At 42.1% G+C, this 27675-nt stretch overlaps 3 protein-coding genes across 3 annotated transcripts; 1 reads left to right on the plus strand and 2 right to left on the minus strand.

Moving 5' to 3' along the window:
- Nucleotides 1–703: 703 nt before the first annotated feature.
- LOC149279810 (transmembrane protein 171-like) lies at nt 704–5043 on the minus strand. Its single transcript, XM_089500804.1, has 2 exons — nt 4969–5043; nt 704–1633 (listed from the first exon to the last, which is right to left on the minus strand). Exons 1-2 carry the CDS (start codon nt 5041–5043, stop codon nt 704–706), a joined length of 1005 nt encoding a protein of 334 aa, XP_089356930.1.
- A 447-nt stretch (nt 5044–5490) lies between these two features.
- On the minus strand, nt 5491–26765 carry LOC149279811 (glycerophosphodiester phosphodiesterase 6-like). Its single transcript, XM_089500805.1, has 10 exons — nt 26737–26765; nt 25846–25905; nt 11007–11157; nt 9830–10054; nt 9387–9544; nt 7945–8092; nt 7659–7741; nt 7114–7127; nt 6238–6290; nt 5491–5658 (listed from the first exon to the last, which is right to left on the minus strand). Exons 1-10 carry the CDS (start codon nt 26763–26765, stop codon nt 5491–5493), a joined length of 1089 nt encoding a protein of 362 aa, XP_089356931.1.
- LOC149279812 (transmembrane protein 171-like) lies at nt 26764–27675 on the plus strand. Its single transcript, XM_089500806.1, has one exon. The coding sequence runs from the start codon at nt 26764–26766 to the stop codon at nt 27673–27675; it is 912 nt and encodes a 303-aa protein (XP_089356932.1).

Consider the following 27675-nt stretch of genomic DNA (forward strand, 5'->3'; position numbering starts at 1 on the left):
TATAGAATAAATGGCATTAAAAAAAAAAATAATAATAATAATTAATAATAATATAATAAATATAATAATAGTGCACTCTGTATGATAAAAGCAACATTTAAAAAAATAAATTATAAAAAACATTCTGATGAGTCAGACAAAGACTGACTCAAATCATCAGCGCCTGGTGTGATTAGGGATCACGCACCCAACTGTATTTGAATGGAAATATCTTGCCTAGAGCCGGTAACCTGGCTCCAGGGATAAAGAACACGGTGCTGACTTAGGGCAGGACTCCCCCTTTAAGGTGATGGACAGCAGAGTGGATCCAGCAGAGTGTATGGCGTATATGTATATAAACACATTGATCTCACATGTAAGAGATTTATGTTATAGATTCCATACGATAATGTGACCTCGTACACGCGGTATATCCAACACACACACAAACGCACACAGATACTGTTTGAGGGGCAACCATGAAAAGATGTCATTTTATTTATCCGTTATTTAAGGTGGAAGTCTCACGGGGGGGAAAAAAACATTTCAACAGGCGTCATGTACGGTGCCGGCACTGACAAAAAACCCGGTCTGATTTCAGTCCTTTATCTGCAGACCTGGATATTGTCAGATGTGATGTTTTGGGTGACGCTTCCGGCTCAAACTCTGTACTGAGTCGAAATGTTAGAAAAAAAACCCCCCCAATAGTTCAGTCTTTCAACGTTTAGGGTCCTGGTGCGAGCTCATAGTCACTCGACTCCGATGATTGGGAAAACGAGTAATACGATGATGATGATGATGAGCTCTCTTCAGGATCCGCCTGAGAAGGGCATATGTCCTCATATCTTGGAGGTGGCTCCGAAGGGATAGGCTCGTTGATGTATTCTATTCTCGGCCCCCATCGCCATGGAACGGTGTGTATGTCTTCCCCGTCGCTTCCGCCGGAATCACGGTCGCCCCTTTCAAACAGGACGCTGTCGTAGGAAGGAGGGTCCCTGCTCATTGGCCAATCATCTCCTCCTGCAAAAGGTGGAGGTGGGGCTGACGGGACCGTGAAGACTTCGTCACCCACACTTACAGGAAGCGGCTGATATCTGCAGGCTTCTGGGTCCTCCTCAGAGTCGCCGTCCCGACGGTTTTTACTCAGACAGATAGCCAGGCAGTAACACAAGACGATTAGTATGATTACGATTGTCTGCAGTAAGGGAGTTTCACAGACTTTAGGGGGTTTGTCTGTGTTGGATACCGGCTTGCAGGCTGGAAACACAAGTCCTGGGATACTAATCAGTACCCCGCAAGCCAGTAACAGGATCCCGAGTATTACGAACTGCACAAACTGCCGGCTTTTCCCGCAGAGGAAGCTGCTATCTGGATCCGTCGGGTCTCCTTCTAATTCCCTCCTTCTCCTCTCTCGTTGGGCAGTAAACTCTGCCATCATTAAATATGCCAGCCCTATCCCGGCAAGTACCGGGCCCGTCGCCTTGTAGGTGATACAGCTGTCGGACTGGCATGTCGCGAACCCATAGACAGAAAGTAGAGATCCGCCGCATAAGAGCGCCCAGCCAAACACAAACAGCGTGAATGTTATTCTGCTGCTTGTGCCAGGGCTAGGAGTGCCGGAGCAAGTGCGCTCCATGACGGCTGAAACGTGTACCTGTCGGGGGTCAGTCAAAGATGTTCAGGTGCAGAGACTCGCACCTATGTGCCGGCTATTGCGTGCACACGAATGAAGGCCTTTTAATCTCTGCCTATTTTGTCTTTTTAAAGTCAATTGAAAGCTCAGTTTCGCTCCCTGTCGTGGACAGGTAACTGTTATGCTCAGTACTGCTACTGCTCACAATCTGAAACAACCAGAGTGTCTGGATGCGCTTTTACAGAACATCACAGCATTGTGATGTCACAGCACTATGACATCACAGTCAGGGCAGGCTGTACCACAGTGCAAAGGCCATGGGGGTGTTCTGTCCTGCTTCCAAATACCAATACAGCTGCCGCTTTCACAAATGACAGTGTTTTATTCCATAACCCCGCCTCCTAACACGAAGTGGTTTCTTCCAAAGAGACTTTCTGCAGTCTTAAGAAGGGCTTCTTTTGACGTTGCGCATGCTTCATAGAAATACTTGTGACTTGTTAATAGATGACAATGTTGAGGATACTTGGACAGGAGAAAAACCCTGTTTACACGTAATAAAAGACAATTAACCCCTTAAGAACCAGACTGTTTTTTGTACCTTTCATGATCGATGATGTTTTGACACGGCGCTCGTGTTTAGCTGGGATTTTCTCCTCTGCCACTTAGGGAACCCACGCAAGTTTTATATATTGGGGTTTTTTTTCAGGACAAGAAGAATTTTTTTGATCTAAATATGAGTACATTTTATTTGAAAAATATTTTAGCTAATTAAAAAACCTGCTAAATAGATTCTATTTGTCTTGAGTTTAGATCCAATGTTTTTATGTTTTTTTTTCAAGTTATATGGCAAGTACAAGCAGCATATTGCTATGTTGATGCAATTTTTTTCCCAAATCTGGTCATTCTGTCTCATGTGCTATTTGGGGCCTTTTTTGAGTTAAACACTATCTTATTGTGTGCAACGAATATCTGGGTGCAAATAAAGTTATTAAGCGCAATCCACAAGCTGATAGCAAGAACTACAGTGGATTCATAGGGCAATTATGGAGGTGATTAATAATAAAAAAAAAACGCAGATAAGACGTGGCTACAAACCCCACCAGAAAAACTCATTTTATAAGTTCTGCAGACTCAACCCCTCCATATGTGTTTGGCTGAGTGATTATTGGCATTCCGCCACCTTTACAGATTATTGCTGCGTGCCAAAGAGCTAATATTCCTCGAAAGGTCCCAGAAACAGCAGATACGACTGCCTAGGAGGAGCAAAGATCCGCGTGTATTCACACCACGGAGACTAAAGTGCCCATCATCCGTAATGCTCACACTGGAAACGGGCGGCATCTAAATGACCATGCTACATTTATTAGCATACGATAGATTTTGGAGTAAGTGAATAGCCCGATCTTATTCCAAGGAAAAATAGCTTCCCACCTAACACCCCCTCTGTGGATATTATGGTGCTTAGGCCAATGGAAGCATCGTATGTGTATACGTTACACATCTTCACTGTAGGCGGCAAACGCAATACCTGCACGCAATACACACAGATACGAACGCGTCACGATGTTTCAACGCAGACTTCACAAACACACCAGAGTGACAGCCATGTTTTCACACATCAGTCTCATGTGTTACAGACTGTGCCCCGGAGTATCCGGGCATTATCCCCTAAATGACTGCGGCTGCCTTATCCATGCAGGTATCTCAACAGTCTACCTGCAACACCCCCTCCAACACCCTGTAAGTAATACAGTAATGCAGCCCGATATATAAATGTAATATTCTTTCATCGGCCCCCGGGGGTGTAAAAAGATTGTCTGTGCCGTCATTGCCCACCCCCCCAAACAGACTGCCTGTGCCGTCATTGCCCCTTGCAACGTACACGCTGGCACACAGAGGCCTGCAGTTACCCCACTGCCAGTGGAGGGTATTTAACTGCTGATGTCCCTGATTTGCTTTTTTTTTTTTTTAAATACGTTTTTATTGAACTTTTTTAAGGCACAGACTTAGTTTAAAAGCTAAGAATGAAACCCCCCCCCACCTCACTCTCAGCTCTTATTGGTGAATTCCTAATATCTGCCCAGGGTAAATATATGGGTATATACCCCTCTTCCTTGTGCCGGACTCTAATGCGATGCATTTTCTAGAAAGAATTATACACAAATGTGAAATTACAATTTCAAAATCAATTTTTATTTTGGCTGCAAGCCATGATGTCATAAGCCAGAAAGGCCAACGGTAACATTAAATTATAATATATAATGAAAGCGTTATTGCTATGTACATCAGTATGCTAATTTCTAAAGCCGCAAGAACTTTGCACATAAATAGCGTCTCGATAACGATTTAAAAAACAACAACAGCGGCTTATTATATAAAATACACGGGGTACGAAATACATTCATAGTCATACTTCGTAAAGGAAAGTGCTGGAGACTACAACACCCATTATCCATCTGTGCCAGAGGTTAGAAGAGGTTTCCACTGATTGAAAAGTTATAATATCCATAAAAATATTTTATTCAAAAAAAAAAAAATCATGTTCGTCCTCCGTGCACGGAATCATATTGAATTAAGCATTAACGAAATTCAGAAATTCATGATTACGGTAAAAAACGAAAGGGTTAAAGCTCTAGCTAAAATTGCTTAAAACTACACACAATCCTCGGATTGTTAACCAGGAAGACAGAGGCAGCAGATTGCGGCACATTGACGCAAGCAACGTTACTATTTGGAGTACAAAATAGAAATTTTTTTTTACCAGCGGATAGAAATTACCGTCTATTAAACTACAGTCAAATATTAAAACAGAACATTAAACACTAAAAACAATCATTGATTCCATGATGGGAAGCAGAAGTAAAAATAAATATATTTGAAATGGAAGTAAAACAGTAACGTTTCCCAGATGTGCGCCTTTTAACGTTGGGTTTTATGTTTATGTAAATTCGCAAACTTGGAACTTGGGGTTCGATCATTGGAGTCCACTATTAAGTTGACCTAAAAGTCTGATTACCCTTAGACAAAACATCCAAAAACTATAATAAGATGCTCCGTTTAATATACCAGGTGATAAAATGCTACTTCCTCTTTGTCGGGGTTTTGTAAGTACTCCCCTATGATGTCATAATTCACCCCTTAATTCAACCCTTTGGTTGTGCTTTCCCAATGCTTCCCAGTGGTCTCCGTCGTTTCTATTAGGGATTCATTAATGGGGGGATAAAGTCCAACGTTCAACGTCCACCCAACAGCCTTCCTTTCCTCGTCGGACTGCGTGGTATGGATGTTGGGGGCGCACCAGAACGAGAGACACGTGGAAAGTGAGCCGTTCCAGAGGGCGAGCGGAGGTTTCTTACAATGAGATTCTTTTCTTTGGCCGCTGCTTTTAGAAGCTTCTCTGGTGGTTTCCTCAAGTTCTGGTCGATGGCCATGCCGCCCTGTGACCACCCAAAATTACATTAAAATGACATTACCTTAAAATTGGGTTCTTCGTAGGATCGTAAAACAACCCAAATCACCCGTTCTAGCTTGTGTCTAGAAAGGGCTTTGTCGCATTGTGCAGAACGTCAGTATTACTATGCCATCGGGAAGCTGCGAATGGACGTGACATTTAATGACTGCTTAACGGTTCCTTACTAATGCATATAAAATATGTCAGGCCGGATGAGCTTCACGGGGAGAAAATAAATCCCACCCCAGCGTGAACATCACTTTACAACTATGATAGCAGCAAAAAGTGTAGTAGTAGGAGGAGTGTAGATGTAGGAGAACCCAACAGATGAGAACAAGTACAACTCTAGAACCACCGCACCCAACTGTCCCACCCTTCCATGAAGTCTTCTCAATGTGTCCATGGTTCCAAATGGTGTAAAATGACCTCAAGTGATCTGTGATCCAACGACACCGATATGAGATCCATTATGACCTCGCCAGTCGGAAGCCTCATTTAGTCTCGGCACAACCGAGGCTTTTCGTGTCGCATTGCACCGCTGGAGATGTGGGTTGACTTCTGCCATATCCTTCTTCTGACAGCGACATGTCAAGCTCTGCAAAACAAGAACATGACATCATGACGTTGTGGTGACATCAGACGTCTAGAATGTCTAGACATCTGGATGTCTGCAAAGGGGAACCATTGAAAGTGATGTCATAGGTTACAGGTGACAGGTAAGCATCATTCAATAAAACCACTTAAAGCCAAACAAAAATGTTTATTAAAAGGCAGAAAATTTAAAGAAACAAAAATAGCTTTGGTTCTAAAATATATATTTGTTTAACACAAAACAAAATACATTTTTACTAAATTGTGATCCTGAAATGTATTATTATTTTTGTGTTTGGAATTTGGATTTTTAATATTTTCCTTACAAGTAAGTTTAAAGTCTGCATAAAAAACATTGATTTTATACTTTTCCTGACAATAATGATAAAGAATGTAGTCCTGTCTGTCATATATAGAATATTTAAATGTATTTTATAAAACAATGTTGTGCGAGTCGGTCCATGCCATTTGCATTCTCTAATCATTCCAGCAGGGGGCGATAATAAGCAGCGAGGGAGATTGCCCTAAATTGGTGTTGAAAAGGAAACAAGTTACAATTTTACTTAGAAATATAAAAATCTACCTTCAAGCAGGCCGTTGTTTTCGGGGCAACATGATAGTCCTCTCTCTCGCCACCTGACATAAGGTGATAAAATGTCATTTATGAATTGGCCAGACCAAAATGAATAAATAAATACATAAATACACCAAACTTAGAAATCCTCGTTAGCGAGTAGCATAAAATGTGTAATAAAAATAAATGAAATGAATTCACGCCTCCAGCCACACACCCCTTATACAAAAGTTTTGGGTCTCTTTGGTCATTTAAAATGTGTAGAAAGCACAGGAATCTGCCCTTTTACCCCAAAACCCAGTCCTGTTATTTTCGAAAACCCAAGAGTTTGGGTAAATTTTGCGAGAATTCCAAACTATGGCAACAACAGAGTCCAGCAACGGAATGCCACGTTACCAGAGGGCGAATGGTGCAGGGTACGGATGATATTAACCCCTTTAGTGCCAAAGCTTTGAGTTATACTTTTGTTTCGACAACGTATCCCTCCGCCAACTGGAAAGCGAGAAATATAATGTCACGGCAGCGTTTAATCGACCCCTTTGGAGAATCTGAGACATTCGCCGTTATTTTGGCGGGTTTTGGGTAATTTTCACTGGGTAATGCGTGAAATGGTTAATGGAAGGAATGCTAATGAGATTATGGGATAATATTTCCGACGTGTCAGCAAATTCCATTTTGGTGCCGAAAACGCTCTCCCCAACAGCCTCACGCTTTATGCTGATTATTAAGGAGGAAAAAAGGAGTCGGGTGTTGCAAACGGAATAATGCCGGGCATCTTCTTATTCTGTCGTTCTATCTCTTCCGGCTACGAGCAGGAGCGTATTACGGGAGGGTTGTGGCTACTTTTTCTCTCCTGACCATGAGTGGGCGCCCTCCGTGGCTCACCCCTGTCCATGGTGCTGGAAGTAGAAGCAGATAAGGGGGTATAGACGCTGCATACATAACGGCGAGGATATCAGTATATATAAGTATATATATATACACAGGGAGCTGCCATCACAGGGGTACAATGACTACCCCTATATGGGCCCTGGCTAGCCGGGGGGGCCAACCTCCCTCATTGGTCATTGTGGCCCGCTACTGGTGTCTGGGTCCTGGCAGGCTTTAGGGCCCAGGTGGCCCCTTATTGGGCATTAAGTCCTTGTTGCTCCTATCAACAATAGGGCAGGATAGTGGGAGGAGAATGGGGCCGGGCAGCGAATGGAATATGGGGTGGTGGGAGGAGCATAGAATGGGAGGCAGGATTTATATAGGGCCCCAAGATTCCCGTTAGTGGCCCTGGACCCCAATTCCAGAGGCAGTGTAGGTAAATAGCATTTATCACCCTAAACATGGGACTTGTAGTCAGGATAATAAATGCTGCCGGTCCATATTCCACCAAAACGCAGCCATTCCCGGGGCCTCCTCTAGATGGCGCTCGTCGGACTCACCAATGCAGAAGAAAGATCAGCGCGATCAGCAGCGCGGAAACGGAATCTGTGAGAATCCACATTAAGCGGTATTCCGCCGGAGTCTGAAAAATACGGCAAACACATCATAGAAACGTGGAAATTACTGTCAGGCGCCGGCCCCATGCATGTTAAAAAATCCCCTCACGGTATTAGCCTCCATCACTTCTGCTGGGAGGCTGTTCCACGTATCTACCACCCTCTCAGTAAAGTAAAACTTATCTCAGTTAGCGATCCATACTGTGACAGCTCACTTGTTGTTACTCACCATGAGAAATAACGGCCGATCCATCCGTTTCAGGGCCAGCACATCATTCGTGGTCACGGAGTAAGCTCCAGAGCACCACGCCAGAGAGAACAGCCACGACTCGCTGACCACGTACAGATTGGTGGATATATTGGCAGCGGCGTACGTCCTGCGTCACAATATGGAGCGTTAATTCTGTGCAAACTATTAAAGGGAACCCTGGAAAGGCCCTGATTGGCCAAACAGATTTAAAGGGACAGAATCAAGGGGAAAAAAATCTTGTCTGTGCCAGGGCTGTCTCTACAACACAACAGGGGAGCAATTCTGGAGCTTTTCACGTCTGCACTTTCCAAAAAAAACTAAATGTCAGAATCCCCAGAAATGTAATGAGACCGAGGCATTCTATTGTTTCCCACAGGCAGTATGATAAGGAGTCAGGGTCTTTGTCAAGTAGATCTGGGGTCAGCTGCCTGAAAACATATTATGGGGCAAAAACTACAATTAGTTTAACGGAAAAAAGCAATATTTTGGAAAACATATTTTTAATTTGATTCTAGTAGGAGTAAAAAAAATGCTGGGAGATTCGTTTTAAAGAAGCTGCAAATTCAAATATTTTTTAGATGGGCTGTCCCAAAACTAAGAAGTTGAGTCAACGTCAGGGGCGGGCTGGGCCGGGGGGCAGGGGGGCAGGCCGCCCGAAATCTAATCTAAACAGCCGCTGGGTGCTGATGCCGCCGGCCGGCGCTACTTTAATACTTTTTTTTAAAATTGAATATGGCAAGCCGGATCGGCTATTAAATGGAAAAAAAAAATAGTATTAAAGCAGATCCGGCCGGCGGCATCAGCACCCAGCGGCCGTATGCGATGGCCGCCAAGTGATGGGAGCAGCGTGAGGGGTGAAAGCTCCGCCCCCTCGCACTGACCTTTCACCCCTCACGCTGCTCCCATCACTATGCGGCCATCAGATTGTTGGAAATCGAATCTAAACGGCCGCTGGGTGCTGATGCTGCCGGCCGGCGCTACTTTAATACTTTATTTATTTATTTTTAATATGGCAAGCCGATCCGGCATATTAAATAAATAAAAAAAAGGATTAAAGTAGCTCCGGCCGGCGGCATCAGCACCCAGCGGCCGTTTAGATCAGTTTTCCAGCAGTCTGATGGCCGCATAGTGATGGGAGCAGCGTGAGGGGTGAAAGGTGAGTGCGAGGGGGCGGAGCCACTTCACTTGACTTGCCCCCCAGGCCTTAGGCTGCCAGCCCTCCCCTGGTCAACGTCTTAGTGATCCATCATCCTTGAGACGTTACAAATGACATCAGACCTTCCTACTCATTTCATCGACTCGCTCGGATAATTCTACTACATTTTAAGTTGTAAAAATTAATAAAAATTCATAAATTTTCCTCCAATTTAACCAAATCTTAGCAAAAAGCCCCCCACCAAACGTGTTTTTTTTTTTTTTACCTGATATCGTCAGAGGACATTTCGTTGTATGGAAGGTTGAGTTTCACAACGCGATTGGCTACGAGCCTTTTGACGGGTGCCTTGCCCCCCAGGGTCTTCTGAAACTCGGGTGACATGGATTGGACATCTAACGTCACATCATTGGTTAACCAACAGACCTGAAATACACAGATAATCAGTCGGAACGCAGGGTTTCCCCGATGCTCCCTTTTTTTTTGATTACGTTATTTCCTTATTATTTAATCCCAATGACATCCCTGACGGAGGAGAAACTGAAAGTGTTGTAGATACGGGGAACAGCTTCCCAGCTGAGGTGGTAGAGGGTTATACAGTGAGGGTATTAAACATGCGTGGGATAGACATACGGCTCCTGAATCTAAGACGAGACCAGTGATTAAGGGGTTAAAATGAGTGCAGATAATAGCAAAAAAAAACTCTTGTACCAGCCGAGGATCAATGGACGTCTCGTTGAGGATGACCTTCACGATCTGGCCAGTCCAGGAATCGCTGTAGGGATGGCCGTCTGGGGGCCGGTAGAGGTCGAACACAACACTCTTATTATTCCAATGAGCCAGTTCCAGAAAATCGCTCAGTTTGTAAATCGACTGGTTTAACGCTCTTTTCCGATCTTCCGGTGTCAGAGACGCCACGTTGGAAAAAGGCTTGTTCTGGAAAGTAGGGAGGAACAGGAGAGGTCATTTATATCGTCCCCATGAGGTTCCTCGCGCATGGCTAACAATTTAACACATCTGTCTGACGCCTGGGTTCCCCAAAAGCAAGTGGCGGAATGCTCCTCATTTTCCTGTATGCAGGAGCCGCCATCTTGCTGCCCCATCACAGGATGTAAATCGCCCCGCACCCTGTGATATCTGTGATAATAGCGTTACGGAGGGACCTGCGCGGCTGGAAACAATCTCTAGCGCTAGAGGCTTCTGCGCCGTCCGCTAAAACAACATGGGGAGAGAACAGGAAGCGGCTTCCAACTTCCTTCTCGGGCTGACGGGACGGAGAGAAAAGGAAGCAGCTTACAACTTCCTGCTTGGGCTGACGGGAGGGAGAGAACAGGAAGGGGCTTCCAACTTCCTGCTTGGGCTGACGGGATGGAGAGAACAGAAAGCGGCTTACAACTTCCTGCTCGGGCTGACGGGAGGAAGAGAACAGGAAGCGGCTTACAACTTCCTGCTCGGGCTGACGGGAGGGAGAGAACAGGAAGGGGCTTCCAACTTCCTGCTCAGGCTGAGGGGACGGAGAGAACAGGAAGCGGCTTCCAACTTCCTGCTCGGGGTGACGGGAGAATTCCGATACAGTCCGCACTGAGGGATCATGGGACATTTGATCTGTGCATCTTGCTCAAGGAATCCCTCTCTCAACTCAGTGGTTGGTGGGAGGCTGGACCCTCCTCGGCCAATGACACGCCAGTCTGAAAGCAGAGGCGCTCGGGGAAAAACTCTGCAGGGCCACCAACGGCTGATTCCAGAGGCCATCCGTGTCATTCGATCAGTAACATTTTCTAGCGCCAGTTTTTGATCTATACAGTCATTCTTATGATGACAGATCCGAATATTACAGCGACGATAAAAGCCGCCGGATGGCAACAAGACAGACGCAAAAACCCAGTACCTTCAGGAACCAGCTGCCGGCATTGAGCTGCGAAAGCTTGTCCCAGGATAACGTGGCAGCGTTGACCTCGGCCAAGTCGGGGTAGACGTCTTGTACATCGGTCGTTCTCTTCAAAGTGCGGTCGTGCATCAGAAACGGCACTCCATCAAGGCTGAAGGGAGAGGAAAACATTCACAAGAAAGCTTGTTACATTGTATTCCTGAAGAGTAAAGCATAAGAGGTATAAGCTTTATGGTAGATGTGTGGAACAGACTCCCAGGGGAAGTGGTAGAGGCTAATACAGTGAGTGAATTTAAACAGCCAATCGATGACAGGAATCTGAGGGCAGCTGCAAGTGAATCTAATTAAACTCCTGCGACCTCGATCAGTAAAATGCTTTAGAATTTTAGGAGCCCATAAAGGTTCCCCCCCGAGGGGGAGGGGCAGCGTCTGGGGCAGTTAAACGCAAACAATGATGAAAATAAATATTATTTATTATTAGATTTATATTACAGTAAGATTTGCACCGTAAGCAGACGCAGAAATGTGTTTTTTTTTAATCTAAGAATATACAAAGTTTCCTCTTTTATCCTAAATTGCAGGAGGCCAAAACATTTATAGAACCCAAATCTTTTTATATCCTTAACTGGTGGCGGATAATTAAACGCGGTCTATCCAGAAATACACGGGGTGGAAATATCCGACCCGGGGACTCCTCTCAGAGGTTTGGGGTTAAACCGAGTATTTCAATATCCATCAGAATCATCATAGCTTTATTCCCCGTATCAGATAAAAAAACACATTTTCAGAAATCTCGCTCTGTTTTGTTTTTTTACCCCAGTTATAGTTTTTTACCCCATAATATAATGTTTTAAGGCAGCTGCATATCAGCCGTTTCTATGATTATCGCTCTGTTATCTGATCCCCGATCTACTAACCCCCCCCGACTCTTTATCATACTGCCTGTGGGGAACAAGAGAATGGCTCAGTCTTAATCACCCAGCTAGACTCTCTAACTAATGAAAGTCTATGGAGGAACGGACTTCATTAGCATCGCCATAAAGCGTCAGCTCAGTGTGGGGTTTGAGCCGGAAAAGGCACCCAAAATATCACATGACTGACAGCAACGGCGGCTCCAGGTCTGCAGATAAAGGGAGATTATTGGGGCAAAATGAGATACAAAATGTATAACTGCATACAGCGCTGGGGGGGTATATATTTTTTGCCTTAAAGAATGTAATGAAATTTGATTTCCTGCACCAACTCTGCTGGGAAGCCGTTCCACTTATCTCCCACCCTCTCAGTAAAGTAGAAAGCAGAAGCATTTGGTGCCAAAACACAACAAAACTGTGACATTTTCAAGCAATATGTTAAGGAGATTCACCAGCAAAGAGGAATCATTAGCTATTCTGCAATAATTGAGTGATATAGCACCGCCATATTCCGCAGCGCCGTACAATGGGATCACGCAGAGAAAACATCAACGTGGAAACGCTGAGAAGCTGGCCAAGCCGCGGTTTCGTATAGATCTCGCTCGCTGCGGCTGTTATAGAGCGAGCCGCCCACACAAACGTGTATTTTTAGGGCACGATCGTCAGTAATGGATGTTTTTTTTTTTTAAAGACCTCCTTTTGTAGAAACAAAACATTTAAAGAAAACATGAGAAAAAAAAAAGGAATCTACGGGATTTACCAGCATTAAACACATTTCAGTGAATATAGTTTCACTCCACTCTCACTTCATGCCACTGCTCTATCTGACTTTAGAACTGGCGCGGGACTCGAAGCAGCGGCATTACTAGAAACCACATAGTGCCCCAGACCAGTCAACTTCACCAAGCAGCACGTCCCACAATGCCAGCTTTGCCCTCAAACTGCTTGTGAGTGCTGCCTTTCCTCCCCAAACAGCTTGCCTGTGCCACCTTTACCCCAAAAAGCTTGCCTGTGCCATCTTTACCCCTGTCAGATATTTTATGATGGAAAAAATGTATTCCATATATATATGTATTTTACATGAAAACAAAATGAAGTCAGAGCCATTTTATTTTATTTGATCATATAGTGATTATTTGTTTTTGTCCTTGTTCTCTCTATAATAGAGAACAAAGAAGTATTCATGTATAGAGATGTTTCAGTATGTATGATACAATTAATGTTATCTTCCATGAGAAAGTTAAGGAGTAGACGCTGCATATCTTTAGAAATGTAACTTGGAATGGGGGATACATGGTAAGACTACCAAGGCCTGAGTTACTATCTAGGAGGTAACACCTGGCGATTAGGGTAACCAAGGATAAATTCCAAACACATATTTAATGGTTTTAAGTTAATTCTTAGACCAGAGCGTCTCTCACAGGTAAATTAAAAAATTACAACGGTGTAAATATGAGTAGAAATCCTAATTTTAATGGGTAAAACCCACCATTATGATTGGAGAATTCCAATCAAGAGGTGGAGGCTATGATAATAAGCTCTGTTTTTAAGCTTATGTCTTGGATAATTAAAAAAAGAAACGGACCTTAAAAAAAAAAATCGCACCCTGAAACAGACAGACCCGGACGGACTTATTCACCAAAGTTACCCCAGAGGATGGGAATCTTAAGATTCTGGCACCATATTTCACTCTTGGAGTTACTTTGAGTTCTAACCTATATAACTGGTAGAAAGTTATTTTCTTTTCCACTTAATTTTTTGCCAATGAACCTGGATTAACTTCTACAAGTACCAGTTGGACAACAGCAACAAGTGGTGGTAATTATAATTGTTTTATTATTCTGAATAGAGATGAATTTTGTCTTCTTCGTATAGAATTCCCTGTTTCTGGGAAGTACTATATTGCATTATTGTATATGGCGGCTTGTGAGACTGCAGCTTATAACCCGTGATAATAACAATAATGAAAAGGTATTTTTACCTATAGATGAAGTTTGACATCATTTGCATCTATTAGGAATTTCACTAATACTCGTAGACATTATTAAATTAGTTTTTAATTTGTTATATTAATTGAACTAATATTAGAGAGATAGTGATATTTTTATTACTGCCCTGATTATTATACATTTTTGGTTGCTGAGTGGACTGGAAATTAATTGTGTGTTAGACTCATATAGTACTAATTCATATTGATAACTATCGATAATATATTGTATTTGAATTGATTCAATTTTGACATGTTTTAAGAACTTTGTGTTTTATATTATGCACTGCGTGACCCATATATAGATTTTATAAATTGTATTCACAATAAATAAATATTTTTGATTGACTATCGTGGCGATATCTATCTAATTTGAATTATAATTTTCGGCGATCTGAAAGAATTTAGGATCGGAGATAAAATATAGGGTATCTCCTTAAATTCATATTGTGGATGTGGTACTACAATATTTGATAGCGTCGTTATTTTGTGTGTGTGACGAAATATTGGTTTTGCCTATTTTGTCTCATTAATATCCCTAACATAATTGGAGGCACTGCTGAGATATTTCACGTAAAATAATAGTTCCAATTCTTGATATACGGTAGTTTTCTGTTTTTTCACATAGTATATTTTTGGTACTGTGTATTGCATACTGATCAGTGCATAAAACATGTTTGTGTCCAGCAAATCGAGTGCTACTTCTGGTGAAGATGTTTTGCTGTCTAAAGCACAACTGCTGGTACATGTTAATAACATTAAACAGGATATTATGAGAGATTATAAAAATATGAAAATCAAAGAGAATTATGGAGAGTGGCTCCAATCCCTTAAGGGTGAAGTACAAATGACCCTAATAAATGAATGGTCTGAAGGATCACCCTTTGTCGGAAAATTGAATGCTATTGTTCAAACATCTGATTTGAAGGAGAGAGAAGGGTTAATCTTTTCATCCTGGCCCTATTTTCTTGTATTGGCTTCTCAGTTGTTGCGAGATCGTGAAACTAGAGAAAAAGAAGTGTCTAATCTCCAAAAAGAATTGCAAGTTCCCAAAGCAGCCCTGGATCAGTTAAATGATACCCAGGCGGAGTACAAACAGTTGAGACTAAAGTTTGATGATTTGACTGATAAGCATTTGGCACTTCATGGCCAGTACTTTGATGCTAAGAGCAGGGAAACGGATTGTCGCTATGATCTGGATAATTGTCATAGGGAGATACGAGAACTCCAAGTCCAATTGTCTAAACAGGATAGTGTGCAAATGCCTAAGCTATCTTTGTATGGTGAAGGTGATGAAGGGGTTAAAACCCACACCACCGTAACAGAGTCTACTGTTCTGAGTTTAAGTAAGCAATTACAAACTCTACAAGAACAGGTTAACCAGGTGGTTTCTGTCCAATCACAGCGGAATCAGAAGATTAAATGTTCTGATACACGTGATTCCTCTGACTCTGATGAGAATCAGGAGAGTGATAAAAGTGATAGTGAATGTTCCGTTTATTCAGAAGGTCATGTTTCAGGTGAACCCTCTGTGATGTTACAAGGTGCCAATACGGCCAGAACACACAGATCAGACGGGCGCTCCCGTAACTTTAAAGGAGCAGTAAAGGGTACTAAGAAATTACCCGTACCTGTCTATGATGCCCCTAAGGTAATTAAATTCCTTAAGGAGACTGTTGCTGAATTTTCTAGAAAAGGCACAGCTAATATTGCTGATCATTTAGAATCATTTGAAAGGGCAATGCAGTTTTTGGGGATGGATGATGATTCCAACAAGAAACACTATGTGTCGTGGACTTTTTCAAGTCATCACAGACATTACTTTGAAGGTTTACAAAGTATGCGAACCCTATCTTGGTCTAAAATGAAATATGAGATTAAGATTGAGTTTGGACAGTATAAAACTGTCTCCGCTGCTAAGAAGGCTGTGTATAATCTCAAATGTAGGCCTCACCAAAGTCCTAGAGAGTTTTTAACTGTTCTCAAGAACGCTTATTCTCTTACAGAACGTAAACCCAGATATGATTCTCGAGAATTCCGTGATCTTTTCTTCTATGCAATGCCTTCTCCAATTCGGACAAATCTTGCTAGAGATTATGATAGCGATTGCTCATTAGACTGGCTTGTTAATGAATGCATGACGCTGTATACAGTACTGCATGCCAATGATGATTTGCCTGATAAAAAGAGTCAGAAATTTCATGGACAAGAGGTGGCAGAAACCCAAGCCCATCTGGGATTAGAATCTCAGAAAAAGAGAAGCTATGCTGAGGTGGTTAAATCCCCAAAACCTCAGAAACAGGAATCGGCTACAGCCTCACCTGTTGTCAGGCCTAAAAGTCCTAATGTGGAATCCCAGGATAACAAAGGACAAAGTCCTACTGCCAAAAAGAATCCACAGTGGAGGAAGGGTAATTCCCAGTGGAAGAAAAACCCTCAGGCAAGGAGGAAATTTTACAGGACTAATAGGGACAGATCCAGTCAGTCTGAGTCTGATAACTCCCAACAGCCTCAGCCAAATAACTCCAAACCTAATAGGCAGTACAGGAATGGGAAAAACAATTTACGTCATCATGTCAATCAAATGAGTGACCAAATCAAATTGTTAACGGAGCAAATGACTAAATTTAGTCAAACTATGGCTACAGTGACCACCAATCCTTTTTTAGGGGCAGGTCCTGCCACAATGCCAGCTCCCCCGCAATAGATCATAACGAAGTTAAAGCCGATGTGGCAATGCAGGGATGGTTATCAGATGATATAATTCCTAACCCTGTTTTACTTCCAGATCCTCATCATCTATCAAATGATTGTGTTAATAATGATGGTAAAACCTATGTGGTCCCTCCACTTTTGGCTAGGGGGGACGTGTCTGTAACTTTATCTTCTATATTGCAGCCAGACCAAATGAGTCCGCAAGCTAACTTGTCTTTAAAAGCACCTAGTTCCCAGGAGCCGACTCTGAAGGAGTTAACCGATGAGATGCCGACCGCTAGTAACAGCTTGAATGCTCAAGACATTCCTGAGAAAGAAGAACTAGTGGGTAAGGATGTGCACACATCAGTACAGGTTGGAACTACTGCCGTGACAGGTAACGTATGGAAGACAAGTGATATGCTGACACATTCTAAGTTCTTATGTGAACTAGAAGAATATGAAGGAAGATATTATGTCTCTGTAAATGTACAGGATTCATTACCACATCCCTTCATGGGGTTAATTGACACTGGGTCACAGGCAACTATATTGTCAAATGTGTACTTTCAGAAGGTAATGGATTTAGCAGCGGAAAAGCCAAAGCTAAGAGATTTTCCAAATACTCTGCTGAGTGTTGGAGGTAATTCCCTTCATGTCGTAGGTTCTACCTGGTTAAAGTTTACCATAGGTAATAAGACCTTGAGACACCCGGTAATAGTGGTAAATCTCCCCTATGACCGATTGATTTTGGGTATAGATCTACTCAGAAGACTTAATGTAATCATAGATTGTGTGAATGGGATTGTATGGTCACAAACCAAAGTACCCATTCCATATGATAAGTCTCATCAGCAATCCAGGCGTAATTGCCATGTGATTGAGGAAAGGCCGGACTCAATTGAAATTCATTTTAGGAATAGTCAGTCATCTGATGTTACTGTTTTGCAGGTTAACGATTTTATTTCCCCTGCAGATGATCATTCCATAAAAGTTCAACCGGAAAGGATCCGAAATGTATCTCTGGAAGGCGATATTTTAACCATTTCTCTTCACAGGGATTATGTGGAATCTGTGGAATCAGCAGGTCATGTTCAATTCCTTGATAAAATTGAAAGGGTTAATAACAATTTATTTTTTCCTGTTCAAGTGAATGATTTAGGGAGAAGTAAGAATGCCAAGTGGAACTTGGAGATCGAAAACAGCTATATCAGCAAAAGTCTGTTAAAACAGATCGCTAATCCTAAAATGATCCGGTATCTTTCTCCCCAAGACAGGTGGATCCATAATCTGGACGGCGAATCGGATAGCCATAATATTATTGCAAAATGTTTGTTATCCATTTCTATCGGAAATAAGACAGCCAAACATTTGTTTCTGGTGTTGGACGAACCTCGTTACCAGATTTATGTAGGAAATGATGTCATACATCGCTTTGCTATCCATCTGGATCTGATTAATTCTAATCTTTGGACCAGGTTAAAAGGCGATCCTTGTGAATTTCAGGATGAAGATGAAGCACTGAAATCGGCACAGTTATTGCCATATGCAGTCAGTGTTCAAGTACCTGAAGATGTAACCATTCCACAAGGGAGTAGTAACTTTCTTCTACCCATACAGATTAAGAAAGGCCAGAGATTGAGAAATCTCAATGCATTTATCTGCTTATCCAACCGGATGCAACAGCTAGGTATCATGGTAACACCTACACCAATGGTAAATATTCATGGAAACCCTATTTATGTTGTTATAAACAACATTGCACCTCATAATATTACCTTATCCAAAGGTACTGTTGTAGGTTTGGCATTGGATTCAGAATATTATACTTTTGGATTTCAAAATCATGTAATAGGTCTCATTCCTGAAGAATACTTGACAGAAGAACAAATAGTGGAACAAACGTTTAATTCTATTCCAGAAGGTTTATTTACTATCCAATCTGTTTATCCTTTCAATATAGGTGAAGGTTCGTGCAGGATTGAAGAATCCTCCATCATCTTTGACCACCTAATTGATGAACAAGAATATCATGACCAAAAGAAAATTAATCCACCTGGAGAGGACCTAACCTCTAAACTTGAGGAATCCTTTGAAATAGGTCAACCTAAAGTTTTTCCTGGATTTCAGGAAAGGGTGGAAGAACAGATATCCATGGCTGATGCTTGCTCTAATGACAGTGAACGTCAACAGCTAAGGGAAATTCTAATGGAGTTCCAAGAGATCTTTGCCAAAGATTCTTATGATTGTGGTTTTACTAACCTTCATGTCGCTAGGATCCAGACTGATCCCGATCTACCACCCGTATGTATCAAGCAATATAGATTACCTTTAGCGTCCTATGATGCGCTACAGGATATCATTCGGAATTTAAAGGACCGTGGCATTATCTGTTCTGTGCACAGTTCGTATAATAACCCCATCCTAGGAATTCTGAAGCCTAATGGTCAATGGCGTTTGTGTGCTGATTTAAGACAGCTAAATAAACGTGTGTATATGTCTGGATGGCCTGTACCCTACATAGACCAATACTTGGTACAAATGCAAGGATCCAAAATATTTACGGCCGTAGATTGTGCCCAGGGATACTGGACTATTCCGGTACACAAGGAGGACCAATACAAGTTGGCCTTTACATTTGGAAAACAGCAGTATACTTGGACCCGGATGCCTTTTGGTTACATAAATTCTGGTCATGAATTTGCTGTATTCATGCATAAAGTTATGCCTGATGCATTTGAAAGGGGAACCTTGGCCTATGTGGATGATATTTTACTCAAAAGTACTTCTTTTGATAAATATATTCTGGAGATCCGATATGTTCTTACTCAATTAAGAGAGGCAGGAGTTAAACTCTCATTACAGAAAGCCCAATGGTGTCGTACCAAAGTCAACTTCCTTGGACACGAGGTAACTTCTGAAGGGTTAAGTCCACAGAAGAAGAAAGTTGAAGCCGTTCTGAATGCCAAAACTCCTACCAATGTCAAAGAATTAAGATCATTTCTAGGAATGATTAATTATTCCCGTAAGTTTATTGATAACTATGCAGAACTAACAAAACCTCTTTTACAGCTGCTTAAGAAAGACGTAAGATGGAACTGGGGGGAAGCCCAGGACAAAGCCATGGATGAGCTGAGGAGAAAACTCACTCAGGCACCCTGTTTGGCATATCCGGAGGGAGGTAAGCCTTTCTATCTGGAAACAGGATTTACTAATTTAAGCATAAGTGCGGTTTTGTATCAAAAACAGGATAATCTGAACAAGGTCATCGCATATGCAAGCAAAACCTTGTCACCGGTTGAAGTGAAATTCAACAACTGTGAGAAAGCTTTATTGTCTACGGTATGGGCATTACAGAATTTTCGGAGCTATATCCACGGCGAGAAGATCATTGTAGAAACTGCTCACCAACCTCTACAATATTTGCAGAGCGACAGGATACGAGACGGTAATCTTTCTAACAGTAGAATTACTGCATGGACTTTATTCTTACAGGGATGGCCGTTAGAAGTCCGTTATAATCAAAATAAGAAGAACGTAGTTGCCCAGGGACTAGCAGATCTACATGATTGTGCTGCTCTACCTCTGGATGATAACTCTACCGGAGATGATTTCCTAGAGGAACAATTACTTTCTCCTTATAAAGCGTATGACGAGGAATATTGTCGACTACTATCATGTGTATACATAGATGGTTGTTCATATCATATCACCATTGATAATGAACGGAAATTGGTAGCAGGTATTGGAATCACCTGGACAGGTGATTATCCAAATATATCTGTAGGATACAGCATTGGTCCTAAAAGCAGTCAGATAGCTGAACTTTGTGCCGTATATAAGGCCATTCAAATGGCAATTGAATATGGTGTTAAAGAATTTGTTATCATAACCGATTCTAACTACGTGCGCAATAGCTTCGTCGAATATCTGCCTAGTTGGAAACGTAACCAAATGCTGAGAAGTAACAACAAACCTGTGAAGCATGGTAAGCTGTTTTGTAAGATTGATGAATTGGTAATCAAACATGATTTGACCATTTATTGGAAGAAAACCAAAGGTCATTCTAAGATACAAAGTATCGATAAAGAAGGTAATGATTTGGCTGATTCATTAGCAAAACAGGCAGCCATCAATGGAGAACTTTTTAACATTGATGATCTTATTGGATCAATTCAAATTGAAGCCATAACTAGACAGCAAGCTAGAAATGAAGTGGACCTTAATGTTGCACAATGGAGTCAAGAATTTCCCAATGAGGATCTGATCACTAGTCAAAAGAACGATCCCGTTATTGGTCGATTTTATGAGTATATAAAAGATCCTATTGCCAATCCTATCACTGATGATGATTGTAAGGATAATGAAGACTTGCGAATCTTAATGAGATATAAAGTCCAATTCAATTTGATGGATGGATTGCTGATCAGAACATCCAAACATGGCATACAACAATGGGTAGTTCCTACCACCTTTAGAGGTTTAATGTTGCAACACGCACATGATGCACCTACATCTGGTCATCGTGGGGATAAGATCACCTACGAAATATTGCGTGATTATGCCTATTGGCCACATATGCTAAGAGATGTGCAAACTTATTGTCGAGGATGTTTGATTTGTCCGCAATTCCAACCTCATGCTCCAACTCATCGTGCACCACTTCAGAAACGAGGAATGTCTCTACCTTGGTCTGACATACAAATCGATTTCATTGGACCTGTAACTAGATCCTCAAGAGGTAACAAGTATATGTTAACTGTTACATGTATGTTTACCAAATGGGTAGAATGTATCCCATGCAGAGAGAACACTAGTTCTATGTGTGCAGCATTACTAATCAATCATGTATTTTCCAGATTTGGCCTTCCTCAGAGAATCGAGTCAGATCGTGGAAGTCATTTCACAAGCGAAGTGATGACAAAAATGTGGAAAATCCTAGGTGTGAAACGCAAGTTACATATCGCCTACCGTGCAGCTTCTAGCGGAGGGGTAGAGCGTTATAACCAGTCCATAGTAAATATACTCAAAAAGTATGTGAAAGAATCTGGCAAGGACTGGGATGTTAAATTGCCTTTAGTTCTAATGGCTATTAGAGCTACACCTAGTACCGCCACTAAGATGTCACCTTTTGAATTGATGACAGGCAGGAAGATGGTTTTACCACAACATTTGCTATATCGCACATCTGATCATAATTTGATCAACGCTGCAACAACCCATCAGTATGTTGAAAATCTACGTAAACATCTTCAATATGCATTTGCTTTTGCACAAAAGAATCTAGGAAAAGCAGCAATCAGTGCTAAAACCTACTATGATCTGAAGACTACTAAGAAAGAATATGAAATCTCCGACCAAGTTTATCTGTATAACTTTGCACGAAACCAAGTAAAGGAAAAGAAGTTTCTACCTTCTTGGAAGGGTCCATATGTCATAATTGACAAGATTTCACCAGTAGCTTATAAGATCAAGATTCCTAAAGATGGTGATTTTGTTGAAAAATGGGTTCATATTAACCAATTGCGTTCTTGTCATCCCAGATCTCAGTTAAGAATTATAGATAATGATTCTGAGTTAGAAGACTGAACATCGGTGTGGAGTCAGAAGATCCAAGTCAACAATGTGGTATCGTATACAACTTGACATGTGGTTATGTTATGTGATAATGTATATCCATAAAGTTGATTTCCATACCATCCAGCAACTATATCAATATCGATAGGTAGATTGGATAGCTATGTTTTAATGTCAAGTAATATTACAAGTACGTATTCTCATACTATTCTTCTTTTTGAAGATTAAGACAAGGATTCGAGTTCTGAAAGATGTCCAAGAAGGATGTGACGATCGTCTGGATCGTATTACTCCTGTGTCACGAGATGCGGATGGAACCGATCGCAGAGCCTGGACCATCTTCTGGCATTATGATCCAAGAAGCTCCTGGATTTATCCTTACAGAAAAGAGGATCCTAACACAACGTGTGTTTGTCAGCTTAGACCCGAAGATCTCCATCGAAAAACAGTACAATGTTTCGTCAATGCAGCTCCCTGAATTAAAGGCCTGGTACCAGATGCATCTTGAAAGAGCACAAAGACGCGTTCAAGAAATTTTGGAACAAGCCAGGAAGCCGTTTGTATCGAGCTCCATTACAATGAATCATCGAGCTAAAAGATTCCTTGTTGCCTTAATTGTTGCCTTGGTATGTACAGCCATAGGTGCAGTCGTTGCAACCGGTATGTCTGCCGCAAACTCTGTTTCTGTTCAAACTTTGGAGAACGAAATTCGAGGCTTAAAAGGAGAAATCAATGCTATTCATCGGGAAATGGAACGACAAAGAGAGTATCTAGTAGACTTAATGGTTATGGTAAATGATACCATTGTAACCACAAACATGCATTCCAAATTAATCTCTCACTCCATTAATCTGCACCAAAGTCATGAACAATTCAAACGTGAACTTTTGTTTGTGCACGACCCGATACTATTCCACACATTTTCATTTTTGGACGAAGTGCAATCTGGAATGACTGATTTAACCAGAGGACACATTCCTTTATATTTTGTTTCAGAGACATCGTTCGTAAAATGATTACTAAAGTGGATATCGATATAGAAAGTTTTCATTAATGACTTCTCTTTCAGGAGCAAAAGTGTTCCAACCCGTGCATTATACCCCTGCATGTCCCATGTCGGACAACATGATTTGAAGTTGTTAATATACTATCTGATGTTTGTTTAGATCATTCTAAAGCAAACTGGACTTTGCTTTGTCATAATCTAAAGGGGGGATTATGTCAGATATTTTATGATAGAAAACATGTATTCCACATATTCTGTATTTTACATGAAAACAAAATGGAGTCAGATCCATTTTATTTTACTTAATCATGTAGTGATGATTTCTTTTTGTCCTTGTTCCCTCTATAATAGAGAACAAAGAAGTATTCATGTATAGAGATGTTTCAGTATGTATGATACAATTAATGTTATCTTCCATGAGAAAGTTAAGGAGTAGACGCTGCATATCTTTAGAAATGTAACTTGGAATGGGGGATACATGGTAAGACTACCAAGGCCTGAGTTACTATCTAGGAGGTAACACCTGGCGATTAGGGTAACCAAGGATAAATTCCAAACACATATTTAATGGTTTTAAGTTAATTCTTAGACCAGAGCGTCTCTCACAGGTAAATTAAAAAATTACAACGGTGTAAATATGAGTAGAAATCCTAATTTTAATGGGTAAAACCCACCGTTATGATTGGAGAATTCCAATCAAGAGGTGGAGGCTATGATAATAAGCTCTGTTTTTAAGCTTATGTCTTGGATAATTAAAAAAAGAAACGGACCTTAAAAAAAAATCGCACCCTGAAACAGACAGACCCGGACAGACTTATTCACCAAAGTTACCCCAGAGGATGGGAATCTTAAGATTCTGGCACCATATTTCACTCTTGGAGTTACTTTGAGTTCTAACCTATATAACTGGTAGAAAGTTATTTTCTTTTCCACTTAATTTTTTTGCCAATGAACCTGGATTAACTTCTACAAGTACCAGTTGGACAACAGCAACAAGTGGTGGTAATTATAATTGTTTTATTATTCTGAATAGAGATGAATTTTGTCTTCTTCGTATAGAATTCCCTGTTTCTGGGAAGTACTATATTGCATTATTGTATATGGCGGCTTGTGAGACTGCAGCTTATAACCCGTGATAATAACAATAATGAAAAGGTATTTTTACCTATAGATGAAGTTTGACATCATTTGCATCTATTAGGAATTTCACTAATACTCGTAGACATTATTAAATTAGTTTTTAATTTGTTATATTAATTGAACTAATATTAGAGAGATAGTGATATTTTTATTACTGCCCTGATTATTATCAATTTTTGGTTGCTGAGTGGACTGGAAATTAATTGTGTGTTAGACTCATATAGTACTAATTCATATTGATAACTATCGATAATATATTGTATTTGAATTGATTCAATTTTGACATGTTTTAAGAACTTTGTGTTTTATATTATGCACTGCGTGACCCATATATAGATTTTATAAATTGTATTCACAATAAATAAATATTTTTGATTGACTATCGTGGCGATATCTATCTAATTTGAATTATAATTTTCGGCGATCTGAAAGAATTTAGGATCGGAGATAAAATATAGGGTATCTCCTTAAATTCATATTGTGGATGTGGTCCTCCAATATTTGATAGCGTCGTTATTTTGTGTGTGTGACGAAATATTGGTTTTGCCTATTTTGTCTCATTAATATCCCTAACAGTCCGAACCGAAATTCGTTGCCAGAAAACTAAATGAAAAAATTGTCCAAATTGTTTTTGGTCCATTTGCACAAATCTACTGCTTCCCAGGGAGTTATCTGATCTCCCGATCTGGCCCAACGAGAAGTGGTCCCCTGGGCAGCCTGATCGGCTTATAGGGTGATCTGGCCCCCAGTTCTGTGGAAGAGGGGCTGCCGCTCCCTGGAACTGCTACCCGTGGCCAACTCAACCTAGGTAAGAGAATACACCGCTGGGGGTGCAACTTCTCCCGGAGATGGAGGACGGGGGTCAGCAGGTGCCCCACCTCGTGGTCAGCGAGTCTCCATGAGACCCTTCTAGAACGTTCTGCCTGATAACACAAGAGCGTCGGAGGCATGACGTGTGCAACATTTACAACATTCCGACAATTAAAGAGAATACAGCCGGAAGGTATGTGGTATGCCACTCTGAGCCCCCCCAGATTTGCCCCCCGTGCTCCCACTAGGGAGTGTCTAGTGGGTGAACGTTTTTGCGATGCATGTAGATAAACCTCTGCTGGTGGACGGCACTTTCACTGGAGCTTCTATGGCCGAGCACCGGAAGGTCATGTGACGATCATAGAAGCCCCAGTGGAAGTTCCGGCAGCAGCAGAGGATGTCCCCAGACGCCCAACGGCTGCCAAAAAGGAATATCCAGGTCCCCTGTAGTGGTGCGTGGGGATGCTCCTCTCTGGCAGTCGGTGGACGTCTGCGCGACAACCTCCGCTGCTGCCGGTACTTCCGCCGGGGCTTTTATGGTGGAGCGCCAGCGTGACGTTACCTTCCAGAGCTCCATCATAGAAGCCCCAACGGAAGGGATACACGTTATATATTATATGTTATCGCAATGGCGGGGATGGGATACCTATGAACTGCATTAACTGGCTGCATTAACTCACTTTCCATCGAAAGACACGTGACTGAATAACTTACAGGGGGTGGGAGGGGGCGCCCTTGCGGCTTCCGTCTCCCGCAGGCAGCCTGTCCATGTACCTGTATGGATAAGGCAGCCACAGTCATTTAGTGGATACAGCCCGCATACTCCGGGGCATAGGCTGTAACATATGACATTGATGCTTGAAAAAAAAAGGTCTTTTTTCAATTTTCATCAATTTTTTTAAAATTAGATGACAATTGTCCTGAAAAAAAATATGATATATATGAAACTTGCATGGGTTCACTAAATGAAGAGAATTACAGCTAAACACGAGCTCCGCCAAAGTGTCAAAACATCCTCGGTCACGAAAGGTAACAAAAAAAACCAGTCTGGTGCTTAAAGGGTTAATTGTCTTTTATTACGTTAAACAGTGTTTATTCTTCTGTCCAAATATCCTCAACATTGTCATCTATTAACAAGTCACAAGTATTTCTATGAAGCATGCGCAACGTCAAAAGAAGCCCTTACTTCTTATGACTGCAGAAAGTCTCTTTGGAAGAAACCACTTCGTGTTAGGAGGCGGGGTTGTGGAATAAAACACTGTCATTTGTGAAAGCGGCAGCTGTATTGGTATTTGGAAGCAGGACAGAACACCCCCATGGCCTTTGCACTGTGGTACAGCCTGCCCTGACTGTGATGTCATAGTGCTGTGACATCACAATGCTGTGATGTTCTGTAAAAGCGCATCCAGACACTCTGGTTGTTTCAGATTGTGAGCAGTAGCAGTACTGAGCATAACAGTTACCTGTCCACGACAGGGAGCGAAACTGAGCTTTCAATTGACTTTAAAAAGACAAAATAGGCAGAGATTAAAAGGCCTTCATTCGTGTGCACGCAATAGCCGGCACATAGGTGCGAGTCTCTGCACCTGAACATCTTTGACTGACCCCCGACAGGTACACGTTTCAGCCGTCATGGAGCGCACTTGCTCCGGCACTCCTAGCCCTGGCACAAGCAGCAGAATAACATTCACGCTGTTTGTGTTTGGCTGGGCGCTCTTATGCGGCGGATCTCTACTTTCTGTCTATGGGTTCGCGACATGCCAGTCCGACAGCTGTATCACCTACAAGGCGACGGGCCCGGTACTTGCCGGGATAGGGCTGGCATATTTAATGATGGCAGAGTTTACTGCCCAACGAGAGAGGAGAAGGAGGGAATTAGAAGGAGACCCGACGGATCCAGATAGCAGCCTCCTCTGCGGGAAAAGCCGGCAGTTTGTGCAGTTCGTAATACTCGGGATGCTGTTACTGGCTTGCGGGGTACTGATTAGTATCCCAGGACTTGTGTTTCCAGCCTGCAAGCCGGTATCCAACACAGACAAACCCCCTAAAGTCTGTGAAACTCCCTTACTGCAGACAATCGTAATCATACTAATCGTCTTGTGTTACTGCCTGGCTATCTGTCTGAGTAAAAACCGTCGGGACGGCGACTCTGAGGAGGACCCAGAAGCCTGCAGATATCAGCCGCTTCCTGTAAGTGTGGGTGACGAAGTCTTCACGGTCCCGTCAGCCCCACCTCCACCTTTTGCAGGAGGAGATGATTGGCCAATGAGCAGGGACCCTCCTTCCTACGACAGCGTCCTGTTTGAAAGGGGCGACCGTGATTCCGGCGGAAGCGACGGGGAAGACATACACACCGTTCCATGGCGATGGGGGCCGAGAATAGAATACATCAACGAGCCTATCCCTTCGGAGCCACCTCCAAGATATGAGGACATATGCCCTTCTCAGCCGGATCCTGAAGAGAGCTCATCATCATCATCATCGTATTACTCGTTTTCCCAATCATCGGAGTCGAGTGACTATGAGCTCGCACCAGGACCCTAA

The sequence above is a fragment of the Sceloporus occidentalis genome, unplaced genomic scaffold (assembly GCF_023333645.1).
Source record: "Sceloporus occidentalis isolate IW3139 unplaced genomic scaffold, rSceOcc1.0.p SCAF_160, whole genome shotgun sequence".
NCBI lineage: Eukaryota > Metazoa > Chordata > Lepidosauria > Squamata > Phrynosomatidae > Sceloporus > Sceloporus occidentalis.